Source organism: Desmodus rotundus, chromosome 4 (genome assembly GCF_022682495.2).
Source record: "Desmodus rotundus isolate HL8 chromosome 4, HLdesRot8A.1, whole genome shotgun sequence".
Taxonomy (NCBI): Eukaryota; Metazoa; Chordata; class Mammalia; order Chiroptera; family Phyllostomidae; genus Desmodus; species Desmodus rotundus.
Window position 1 is genome coordinate 151,488,632 of NC_071390.1, and position 13,330 is coordinate 151,501,961.

The following is a 13,330-nucleotide window of genomic DNA, read 5'->3' on the forward strand; positions in this document are numbered from 1 at the left end:
CCTCCTCTCACTTTATTCTCATCAGAAGTGAGTCACTAAGTTTAGTCCACACTCAGAGAGAGGCAAATTAGGTTCCACCTACTGATGGAAGCACCAAATCATTTGTGGACATGTTTTTAAAACTACCATTGGGCCCTGGGTACTGTGGCTCACTGGATTCAGTGCTGGCCTGCGGACCCAATGTCACCGGTTCGATTCCCAGTCAGGGCACATGCCTGGGTTGTGGGTCAGGTCCCCAGCTGGGGGCGTGCAAGAGGCAGCTGATCAATGTATCTCTCACACATCCATGTTTCTCTCCCTCTCTTTCTCCCTCCCTTCTCTTCTCTCTAAAAATAAATAAATGAAATCTTTAAAACCACCACTGGGACATAATGCCTTGCATATGGCTGTGTGATCAATATGACATGTTAATTAAATCGATCCAAGGAACAACCTTAGATTGTGACAGAAACCCTATGGAAATTCTCTCTCTTGTAATTTATCTCTCGGCCCACAAAAGAAGAAACAACATTCACGAGAGCCCGCCGCAGTTCTAAGGAGTTATGCGCTTTCCTGAAGAGCATTCAAACCACTGCTCCTCTGCAGACGGTGCTCGTGGGCTGAATTCTCCCGTCACCTACCTGCTTAATTCTAGGGAAGAAAATTCACTCCGTGGGACCCCTCTGCATGTTGAGGTGTGCTCCCTGACAGCTGGTGACCTGACTGATTGGAGACATCACCACAGTGTGTCATGCATGTATGGCCCTGGGGTGGCCTAAGCATGGGAGAACAGACAAACGATGCTATCACAGGTCAGAGCAGGATGGCGAGAGGCATCTGCTACCGTGGAGTCGGCAACAGTTACACGTGCATGTTATTCTTCCAGCAATTACACTTACTCTTTAAACGCTTTTCCCTGCTTTGTCCCAAGAAAGATTGAAGACTGCTTGATTTTTGTAAGTAGTTCTTCCAGCTCCTCAATAAGTCAATTTCTTATTTTAAAGCGTTACAAAGGTAAGACCTTGTGATGATTTTATCTCTAGCAGTAACACTTTCTTATACTACCCCACACTCTGTTTTTTATCAAAAATTTAAGAAAATCAATTTGGAGAGATGCTTTTATTAAGCAATATATTTTATAAATTGATAGAATTCCCCCGGCATAGATACCATACATTTTCAAAATTGAGGTTCTTGTGTGTAGTTTCCCACTTCCATTCATTCTTTTCTTTTTGTCTTACATACTTTTGTTTGCCTTAGACGTGCTCAATGAATTTGTGTTTTAAATAGATCATAAAAAGTATTTTGGTGTACTCATATGAAAATGATGGTTGTTCTCATAATTGTGTCCTTCTTTGTAGGATCCAAATCTAAAAAAAAAGTAATTGACATGTAAAAATCATTCCGAAAGGCATGTTCTTATGTAAATTCTCAACCATAATGTATTGTGGTTTCATTTATCCATCATAAACCAGGAGAGATGTGATCAATATATAAAGCAGCAAACAAATAAATAAAAAGGGTTCGTGTATTGCACGTGGCAGACTAATATTTTAACCTTCACAGTCTTCTTACCATGGTTATGGATCATTCCCAAAGTAAAACTGTTTAAGAATTACTGGCTGATAACATTAGTGAAAAATAAACCTGGATTCCTCTCTAGTCCTCAGCTTTAATAGCACCCATTGTACAGGTGAAGGGATCAGGAAAGCTGAAATGTTATTCATGTTACAGTTTCACACGTTTGAAATCTGTTCTGACACAAGCGCTGCAGCCTATTACTGATGAGAATTAATTACATAGCTCTCCTTGGTATGATGAAACACAAAAGGCACTGGAAAGGACGCGAACACCTGAGAAAACGAGGCCTTTGACTTCCTTTTCTTCATCAGCATATAACCCCATAATGTAGGAGATAGGAGATCTGTTTACACTGTCATCTCAAAACAATAATAAGAAGTATTAAAATTTTGCCCAACCTTTGACCCTGCTGTTTCATGTCTAGAACTGAGTCCTAAGGAAATAATCAAGGATACTCCCAAAGATATAACAAGTCCCTGGAAGACTTCTTATGTTAATGAAAAATAAATGTGCAAAAACAACTAAATCGATTAACTAAAGTTTGGTACATCCATACAATGGAATATCATGCAATCACTAAAGAATATTTTCAGAGGAATACTTTATTTTGGAGGGAAGTTTGTAATGTATTATTTAGATTAAAAAAATAGGTTGCCCTGGCTTGTGTGGCTCACTGTGGATTGAGCACCAGCCTGCGAATCACGAGGTCACAGGTTTGATTCCCAGTCAGGGCACATGTCTGGGTTGTGCGCCAGGTCCCCAGTTGGGGGCGTGTCAGAGGCAACTGATCAATGTTTCTCTGGTGCATGTTCCTCTCCATCTCTCTCTCCCTCCCTTTACCTCTCCCTAAAAATAAATAAATAGAATGTTTTTAAAAAGAGGTTAATAAATAGAATGAATACACATATACATATACATATGTATGCTTCCTACATTTACAAAGTTGGGACAATTGTGTGATGCATAAGTAACAAAGCATATAAGTAACAAAAATATATCCAAAAATTTTACCAGTGATGACCTTTAGATTGCTTCTCTGCCCACCAGGACGTAATCTTTATGGAACAAAGGCTTGGTCTGATCCACCACTCTGCCCTCAGCATCTAGCCCAGGGCCTGGCAGGTGCTGGCATCGTGGTACTCACTGAATATTTTGTTGAATTAAAGAATGGGGTTTTTGGTGAATTTAGTATTCTTTGACTATTTCTATTTTGTAAGTTGTCACATATATATATTTTTGATAAGAAATTGTTTAATTAAGGCAGGGCTTCTAGTTATGTTTCTGTTATTTTCATAATTAAACTAAGTGGGACCTAACTCCCTTTACAGGTGGTTTGGATCAATCTGTGGTTGTGATCGGCCAACAATATTTTATTTGGACTTCTCCACACTCCTGGCGTGAACAGTAAGGAAACAGGAATACCTTTTTCTTCCCAGATCTTCTAACTTTCACTTTAGAAGTCATCTCAATTAGCAAGAGGAGAGAAACTCCCTATGCCTTTACTTCCACTGTTAGTACAACCCATACTGCTGTTGCTGTTGAAACTGCTGGCTATTGAGCATTCACCATGAACTGTTCTGAAACACCTGTCACTCGAACCTCAGCTAACCTTGGGGGCAGGTACTGCCATTTCCCCCATTTTGCAGATGACAGACTGGAGGCTTGGAGAGGTTAAGCAATTTGCCCACTGTTACACAGCTGCTCATTGGCAAGACCGAGGATCTGAACCACGCAGCTTGGCTCCAGAGCCCATGCCCTTGACAACCACGTTACATGTACAAAGGGAAATGCCAAGTACAGTCAGGCAAGCAAACCAAGACTTGGTTACAGCTCTCCTCACATGCATCGTCTACACTTTGGTCCAGTTTTTTCTTGTTGGAAGGAGAGACATGGAAGAAAAAGAGAGTGAATAAATGTCCTTTCTTCCCCCCCACAAACAAAATGAGGTCTGAGAAGCTTCTATAGCTATCAGTTGGCAAAACTAGCAGAAATGTCAAGTAATAATAATGTACATGTCGTGTTCTGCGTTTGGTTTTATTGCAAATGTTTCTTCTCGTTATTCAGTCGTGGGAGGGCACTGTGAATCATGTCTTTTGTTGCAATTAGATTTCTCAGATAACCTCTTTTTAAAACTAAACAAAATCTCATGTATTTCACATGGCAGAGATCTGCAATGGAAATGAATGATCCACCCTCCGTAGTCTCAATCCTATCTGCATGTTAGAACAACCTGGAAAGATGTTTTACAATCCAAAGCCCAGACCATCCAGAAGTCCTGATGAACTGGTCTGGGGGCGGTGGGCGGAGGAGGGGGACCTCGGCAGTGGCAGTTTTTAAAAGCTCTCCAGGAGGGTCTAATGTGCAGCCGGTACTGACAGTCACAGAACCCAATGACACCGAAGGCTCCCTTCACACTTCCAAACTCTGCCACGTAACCCCAGTGAAGTAAAGTGACTTCGTGTACCTCCGCTGAGCTCCCTCACCTGTAAAACAGGATAACAACAGCACCCACTCTGTGGGGATTACCGTATTTTGCTGTGTATAATGTGCACCCATGTTTTTGGTCCAAACTTTCAGGAAAAAAATCTTTCATTTTAGTCTTTTAATTCAATTATTTATTTATTTATATTTAGATACTTGGGTTTTTTAATTACAAGGGAATTTTAGCATGTATTTTTGAACATACTATGGTACAAGAAATTTTATGTAACAGATAGTTACAAAACATAAAAACAGATACAAGGTATTTCAGGTACTACCCATGTATAATGTGCATCCTTATTTTCCCTAAAAAATTTGGGCAAAAAAGTGTGCATAATACATAGCAAAATACAGTAATCAAGATAACATGCAGAGCACCTGGCTCAGGGTCTGGGGCCATGGGAACACTCCAGTGTCAGCTACTGTTATGGTGTTAATGACAGTGATAGTGATGATGATGCCTATGTGATCTTTTTTACCTGAAGTTGGGACCACAATATGTTTCTCTATCCCAGAAGGCAGGGACCATAACTTCAACCCAAAGCAAGATTTTATCATCTTTACCATGAGCTCCCTTACCTGAACGAACCTCTAGAACCAAATATAATTGGTAGCTCCTTGTGGGGCGACATTTAGGTCCCTGGAAGGGATGTTGTGTCTCATAACTGTAGGCTACGACATGAAGGAACTCACTCACCTGGCATTGAAATGAATTTGGGGGGGCACTTCCCTGTGGTCTGTAACTACTTTCTGGTTGTCTCTGTAATCAACGGGGTCCTCAGGGATCCTAAATTTGGCCATCTGAATTTCAGAGTCACTCAGTCCCGCATGGGAGATTCTTGCATAACCCAGTCTGTGGCAGGAATAGAAGTGGTTTGTGAGGATGTTATCTTCATGCAGAGATCTGGTGAGACCTAGTAGATAATACCTTCATTACTAAGCCTATTTCCCGTTTTTAACACTACCCTGTGTATCACTACAATTATCTTGATTTGTTACTCTAAATATTTATCAACATATTACTTTTATAAATGAATAAAGAACATGCATATAGATTTACTTAACTAAACAGAGTTGGCAACCTTACTCTACTTTTACACTAATGAATATTCTGTCCGTACAAATTGCCTCTCACACAGTATATTTTGGAATATATAGAAAACATTCACTTTTTGACATGGCGTGATATTTTTTTTAAGATATAACTTACCTAGAGACCTCACCACAATATAGTTGTGGCTCTACCAAGTTACTTAACTTACTCAAGATTACATGATTAGAAGCTGGCAAAGCTGGAATTCAAGCCCAGGGCTTTCTCATTCTGTTTCCACCATTCCGTACAGTCCAAAATGGCGCTATTCCTAACATGGGTTGACAGTTACATACTTATGCTTACTAGCTTACATAGTCTCCTCTTTCTATAATTAAGCTTAATTTGCTTAGCCATTTATTCTTCATAAATTAGGCTGTGACTTGGAAAAAAAAGTTTAAATTGCCCAACTAACTGAATCAATGTGTATAAAAAGTAACAAAATTAATTAACAGCTTCCATAAGTTTTTCTATCCAGGATAGATCCCCCCCAAAATCACAATAATAATAGATTTTTTTTTAAATCAAACACCGATGCTCACCTGATCAGCCCTCGGTACATAATGTATTCACACCACCTGTCTTCATCTGTGCTGTCAATATCCTAGTGAGCAGAGAAGAGAGGGTTTACAGAGTTAAAACAGGGCTCCCGCCTGAACTGCCAAGAAAATGTGTGAGCGACAGTAATGCAATATGCCTTTGTGCATGCTGTTTTCTCTGCCTGGCTCCTACTGATCCTGCAAGGTCCAAATTATTCATTCCACAGATATTTCTGGAGCACCTACTCTGTGCCGGTACTGGAGAACGAGATGAGCATGGTCTAGAGAGGGAGTTAGGCAGGGAAATCAGCGATTACAGTGCAGCTCCTGGCTCTGTGCAGCTTTCCCAGTTGCTCACCGCAAGCAGAATTTACAGAGTCTCCATCGGTCATCCCATGTATGCACACCAGCTATACTGTTCTGTGTGGTTGTTTGTTCCTCTGTCTCCCCTACCCACCCCTCCCTGAGCAGAGGGGCTCTTAATCACTTTGGCTCTCTGGTACTTAGCAACAAACCTGGCGTTTGGCAGGCACTCAATCTGTGTTTGTTAAATTGAATCACTGGAAATAAACACATTTCGGGAGCAATCATGAGTCTTTTGGATGTTGAAAGCTTGAGACCAGGGTTATTTTTCATCAGAGAAGCAGAACATAACACTTTTTTTTATACTGTGTTGGGAAAACTCTAAATATGTAGCTTTTATACTGAAGAAATTTCTATTTTCTTCCTTATAAAAATCCTACAAATAAAAATATGCTTTTTTATCATTTCTCAATTTTACTATTAAAATTTAATTTAAAACATTTTTTAAATCACTAAAAGAATACACCACAATTTATTGTTTGTTTCTTAATTTTTTTTTAATAAGCTTGATGGTAGACATATAGATGCTTGTTAATCTTTACTATTTTATATCACATACATACATATATATGCCTTTAGTACACATGAAAATTATAATAAATTTTAAACAAAAATTTTAGTGATTAAAAAAGCAAATAAGCCAAAAAGGACTAGCCTGGTTTGCCTTGGGAAGAGATAAAAATTTACTCATTCAGCTGTATATACTAGGAATAATAAACTGTGACTATGCTTAACTATCATTTTATTTTATTAGGTTTTAAAAAGATGCTATCAAGTTTGAAAACTGCAGAATTTAAATTCTCATTTCTTAAGGAGAAAAATCTGTTCATCGAAGCATTTATGACCCAAGCTCTCTGCATTAATCAACTTGACAGAAAAAAGCTGTATAAGAATCCCCTGCCAGTCTTGACACAGCTTCTGATCATTAATGGTAGAAACCAAGGAGAATTAAATAAAAATCAAAATTCCTCTTCCCTAACATTACCCATATGCCTTATACACACACACAACTTCTTACTGCAATTTTTTCTTACACTTGCCAAATACCACATTTTCTAACATTCTTTCATGCTTCGTAGGCCATGTGCTTATACTTTTATCTTATTTGATTTTCTACATACAGACAGACACATAATACATATATGTGGCTACCACTCACTCACCACCTGCCTCCAACATACAAGACTGAGGGCTTTGCAGACACTTCGTCATAACAATCCTGATACAAAAAATGCGGCTACCGCCACTTCATAGCTGCAGACACGGAGGCCCAGAAAGGTTAAGGGACTTGCCCCAAGGTCATGCACAGCTGGTAAACGCAGCACCAGCCAGGCAGGCTAATCAGTGATGAGAGACCGTAGGAGAGATAGGTCCCTCCAACAGTCAGCTGCAGGGCCCCAGGGGCGGCCTGTCTTAGAACCCCCGCTAAAGCCCAGCCACCAGCCAACCTCAGGAGTAAATTCAGAAAAACAAAACCAAACCAAACCACCAAGTGAACTCACAAAATTATAAGACTATTAAACCACTGTTGTTTGAAGCCACGAGGTGAGAGGTGGTTCGTTACACAGTGATAAGTAACTGGTGCAGCCTCTGTGAGGCCGCACTCTCCCCGTGTAGCTTTCACTGTCCTTAACCTCTTTTCTGGGGTAACCTCCCTTCGCTTCCCTCACTCAACACGTGATAGCCACATTGAATCAGGTTGTGCTCGGCCTTCCTTTTGCACTTCTCTAATCCCGTAAGTAATATCATCCACTTCCATGGTTTCAACCACTACCAAGAGGGAGGTGACTCTTTAATGTATATCTCTAGTCCTGAGTGCCCTTCCCAATTTCAGATCCATTATCCAGTGGCCTACTGGGCAGCTCCAATGATACACCACAGAGGCCTCAACTCAGCCTAAAGCTGAACTTGCCATCTTCTTTACAAAACTCGTCTTTCTTATTACTCTCTGTAACAGTAAATGTCAACATCATAAACCCTCTGACTAAAGCCAAAATCAGGAGTCCATCTTCACTCCCCTTTCTGCCTTACCCACTATGCCAGAAATTAATTTATCTCCCCAATAATTGCCTTGCTGTTCTTCTAAAATTGCAGAATTTTTAGCTGGGCATATGTGTATATCAGGGTTAAATATTGCACAGCCCAACTTCCTGTACCAGGGGTGTCCAACCTTTTGGCATCTCTGGACCACACTGGCTGAAGAAAAGTTGTCTTGAGCCACACATGAAGTACATTATGACACGTAATCCCCCCAAAATATCTCACACTGCTTTAAGTAAATTTACGATTTTGTGTTGGGCCATATTCACAGCCATCCTGGGCTGCATGCGGCCCGCAGACCACAGGTTGGGCACCCCTGTGAGTGTACATCAAGATGTGGCCGTAAACTAAATTCCAGCCAATGAAATGTGAGTTCAAGTGTTGGGGGTCACTTCCCTGGAATTTCCCAATAGAGACACTTGCATGTGCCCTTGGCCCCTTCTTGATCCCTTCCCCTCAATCTTGCTGACCAGAACCCGGGTGCTGCCATCTTGGATTAAGGGGCACACTGAGTAAGGAGGCTTCATAAAGTGGAGCCCGGAGATAGAAGGAGCACATTCCCGACACCACTGCGCTGTACTAGCGCTGACTCACCTACCCAGACTTGCACATAAAGAAATGCTACACTTCTCTAGCCAAAAAGAAAAAAAAAAAAGTAAAGAAAAGAAACACACTTCTCTTTTAAGCTACACTGTGTTTTCTCTCATATAGAGGAACCCTCATCAGGCCATCCTCTCCCTCACCTGTCTTTTTAAGCACCTGATAAGGTGGATCAGCTTTTCTCTCTGCAGATATTATCTCAAGTCATGAAGTCAAAAACAAAATGTACGGGACTGAGACATCTACATAGGGCTTACCTAAACACAACAATTACATTGTTCATTATGAATGAGTGCAGTTGGCCTGGCAGTGTGCATATCAGTCCCCAGGACTGGTTTGTGTGGTGGTCCCGCAGGCCTGACTGTGTCTGGGTACACTGCCAGACCCAAGTGCTTTAGGCCTGAACAGCAAGGACTAATTTAGCGTCACTTAGTGAGGCCCTGTCTGGCTGATTGGCCAGCAACTCTGTATGCCACTTCATTTTATTTTTACTCTCAGCATCATAATTGACTTTCACAATGGAGCAGGCTGTATTTTTGAAGTATGGCTACAATAAGTCACTTTCTACACGGTATTGTTATAATGCGATGTCGATGCTCCTCAATGGGGATTGTGTTTCTCACACTGGAATGTGAACATGCTGTGACAATGGCAGAAGTCACACTATATGACTTCTAAGGCTAGTTCATATAAGGCAGTACATCTGCAGCAATGTTTTCAACGATTACCAAGGTTCTTCCTGGTTCTCCTGGGAGACTTATTCTTGGAACCCAGCCATCATGTAGGGAGGAACCCCAAGTCCCCCATGGAGGGGAACCAGGACCCACACACCCAAAGCCCCAGTTGAGCTTCTAGTCAACTGGACCAGCACCAACTTGCCGCTTGTAATCCATCTGCATGTGAATCCCCAGGCCCCGGCCGAGCTCCTAGCTGTATAGAGCAGAGATGAGCTACCCTCTGAGCCCTGTCCAAACTGCAGACTTACGAGCACACAGATGATGGCTGTTGTTTGAAGCCAGTACACTTTTAGGTGGTTTTCTACACAGCAGTAGATAATTAGAATACACATTAAATTGTTGAGCCAGTTTATTTTTACATGAAGAACAAACACATTACTTAATACTGTATTTTGCTGTGTGTAATGCACACCCACATTTTTGTGTACATTATACACAAGATTATCATAATCATTATTATGCCCATGGTATGCAATCATTATACCCATGTATAATGCACATCCTTATTTTTCCCTAAAAAATTCAAGCAAAAGAGTGTACGTTACACACAGCAAACTACGGTAAACCAAATCCTGTTCAGATTGTGTTACCTTCACATTGCCATGTTCGATGAGCTGTCGATAATCTCTAGAACCAGGTGCCGAAGTGATATATCCCAGGAATACCACCTGATCAGAGCTACTTTTCAGTAATTTTGAAACAGCAATAGCCTGAAGTTTCCTGTCGAGGTCATCTCTAAAAAAGCACAAAAAATGTAATTTTTTTTTCTATTTGAAAACAATTTTTAATAAATCTTAGGCACCTATGTTCCCATAAAAACTTCTTCAAGTCAAGCACAAACCCAGAGTAAGCCCTACTCGGGCAAATGTCTTAGTGTTCTGTAGAGGAACCAGACTGAGATACAGGGCTGCAGCTCAGCAGGCTGACAAACTTGACTAAGAACAGCATGATCTTTCCCCACAAATCATGTGGAATCAAGTCGACTTAAATATCTACTCCCAAAACAGCATTTTTTTCCATCAGAAGAAATTATGCCTGTAATCATCTGAGACCTGGTCATCAGTATTACAGCTAAAGACTGGTAGCCAACTTTGTTAAAGCAGCAGCAGCCGCAGCCCTGGCGAGAGGGAGAGCCCTAACATTCACAGAACACGCCACACTTACATAACCTACTCAGCTCCCTCACTGAACAGCTTCTCAAAGTGGCTAAACACGACGCTTCTATTCTGCAGAGCACAGCTAGTGTATAACCGAGGTAAATAGGCAAGGACATCGAGCTTTGGGGTGGTTTACAATCTATTTGGGGGAAAATAGGGACATCGTATTTGACATTTCCAACCACTCTAGGAAATCTGAAACCACTCGAGGTGTTTCAAACAACGTAAATTTAATATAGGGAACTGGTTGCCTAGGTGATGGAAGGTCAAAGAGCAATCAGTGAAGCAACTGGGGTTTTGCAACAGGGAGAAACCAGTACCACCCCCAGAGCCAGGAGGACAACAGAAGGAGGCCAGCAGCCGGCCGCCTGCCCTGCCTGGTGCTATAGAGGAGGCTGCCCACAGGGACCCGGGGTCCTCTAAGGAGGAGCTGGGACCCCAGAGGACACTCACTTGCTGCCAGAAAACCAGAGCAAGACAAAGGGAGGATGAGAAATACCCTGGCTCCTCTGCTCCCCCTGCCCTCCAACCTTCAGAGTGTCTCCCATCAGCTCTACAGCGGCCAGAAGGCAACAGACAGAAATGCGGTTCCCTACAATGTGTAGCCGAGAGGGAGATAAGCCAGGAATGAATCCAGGAGCGAATAGGCGATAGAACCACACAGATGTTTACAGAGAAAGAGAACTAATATATAATTTAGGAAAAAACAATGACGAAGGAAGATAGAAGGGGATCACCAAGGACCAAAAAGATTGGAGACACCTCACTACGGTAGATTCTGAAGCTGGGACTAAGCTTAGATAAGTATGTGTGGACAGCTGAGTACTATTAAAAGATGTCTCAAGAAATGAAAGAGTGAAGAGAGTGACCATTTGTCTAACATCTTTGATACTGAATTCTCATAGTAACTGAGAGGCAGGCGTTAGCTCTATTTTTAAATGATGCTAAGGAGCACGTCTATGGCTATTTTCCATCTCCCTGCCAGATCCATTCTTGGCCCTTCTCTATGCCCTGGGAAGCTGACCCCTGCACGTTTCACCTCGTGGGCTCCCTGTCTGCTGACTTCCAGTTATGTCTCTCCAGCGGGGGACACCAGCAGGAGGTGACAAGGCGAAAGGAAAGAGCAGCCAGGGTATTTCTTCCCCAGCCCTTCTGGCAGTAATAGCTTCATTCTTCATGCCCCGGCGGCCCCTGGTTCCAGCTCCCACTCTGAGAACACTGAGAATGCGAATGATTCCCCACTGTCACCAGTGCCTCAGTGCCTTAGCATCTCTGATCTGTTCTTCTGACCCTTCTAATGTGCTGGTAAATAAACCATTAAGTCGCGGGGAATTCCGTTCCTCCTGATACATGGCACCAGGATCGAATCCAGGTATAGAAAATTCTGAAGTCGCTGGAGCACAGACAGCATTTTCGTACACATATAATTTAGTAATATATTATTGGAAAATAATCTATGAATTTGGCTTTACATTTTCTCAGGAGATAAATGTCACCCAATGGCAATAATAACAGAAAGTCTATGTATAGATATGAGACAAGGAGAGAGAGAGAACGTATACATGTTTTGTGATCTGTTAATATCTGTTCAGCCCAATAGCCTCATAGTGTGGACTGGAAAAGAAAGTTTTATCCAATTTCCAGTGACAAGTGATGTGAACCTCACTAAGTTTATGTTACACTGGAGTCAAAACTAGAACACAGGTCTTCAGACTACAGGTTCTGTACTATTTCCTGTTTGTACATTTATGCATGTTATAAATGAGAGGAAAAAACAATGCAAAAATCAACCGGTGGCTTCATTACCTAAAATTAAAAAAAATAAACGGCGTGTCCCTAAATGACTTCTAAGAAATGCTGCTATTTCCTACTTATTGGTTGTAAAGACATATTTGCATAGTCAGTAATTTTTAAAATCTTGTTGATCAGCTAATAACATGCACAAGCATTCCGTACTTCATTCCTAATATGATTTCATGTTTGGATGCCATAATCACTAGAAAATGAAATCTCTAAATATTTATGCACAGTAAGAGTCCTGTATTTATTGCTGCAGAAAACAAAGACAGACAAGCACAAGTCACGATGGCTTCACAAACTATCTGAAGCACGAACTTCCTCCTGTGCCTTGGTGGGAGGCTACGGTGTCCCTGGGCAGGGCTGCTGAGGAGGGACACCAGGGCTTGTCTCTAAGGACAGAGACTGCACCCAGCACTGTGCCTCAGACACGGCAGGTGCTTGATTTCTGTTTGATAAATGAATTCTTTTTTAAGCTGCCCAGTGTCCTTTACCTTTAGAGTTGTCTGACTTGGTTTAATAATAATGGCCAGCGTTAATTGAGCACTTACTATATGCAAGTACCTTGCATGAGATAATACATCTCATTTCATTCTCACCAGAACTGTATGCACAGGCAGGATTATTGCCCGACTTACAGATGGGAAAGCTAGTTCATAAGTTGCTGAAGGATATACCATGAATTGGGGTTCAAACCAGATTGTCTACCTCTAGGTTCTGGAATTCCATGCCCTTGACCATTAAAGCACACTGCCTCCCTCTCTCCCGTTACATCTCAACAAAGGTTAGCTATTACTGTTATTGCTGTTGTGGTCATTATTGTTACATCGAGTGAGTAAGATAGCAAGTAAAGGCTGTTATTCAGAGAGCTGTAACGGCGTGGTTGATAAAAAGTTAGACAAGGCTGTTCTTCCAACCCAGTCTGAGTGCTGTCGTTCAGTCTTGTCTTCCCTTTCCACGCCAGCT

At 41.7% G+C, this 13,330-nt stretch overlaps 1 protein-coding gene across 2 annotated transcripts in view; it reads right to left on the bottom strand.

The window, feature by feature from the left end:
* Positions 1 to 1,091: 1,091 nt before the first annotated feature.
* Positions 1,092 to 13,330, bottom strand: part of CWH43 (cell wall biogenesis 43 C-terminal homolog) — a 40,886-nt gene continuing 28,647 nt past the window's right edge. For both annotated transcript variants that reach the window (XM_024573926.4, XM_045182595.3), the window contains exons 13-16: positions 10,001 to 10,145; positions 5,674 to 5,735; positions 4,739 to 4,894; positions 1,092 to 1,349 (exon numbers count right to left, since the gene is read on the bottom strand). In XM_024573926.4, coding sequence (XP_024429694.1) covers positions 1,271 to 1,349; positions 4,739 to 4,894; positions 5,674 to 5,735; positions 10,001 to 10,145 — 442 coding nt within the window. In that variant the 3' untranslated portion in view covers positions 1,092 to 1,270. The remainder of the gene's footprint in view (positions 1,350 to 4,738; positions 4,895 to 5,673; positions 5,736 to 10,000; positions 10,146 to 13,330) is intronic.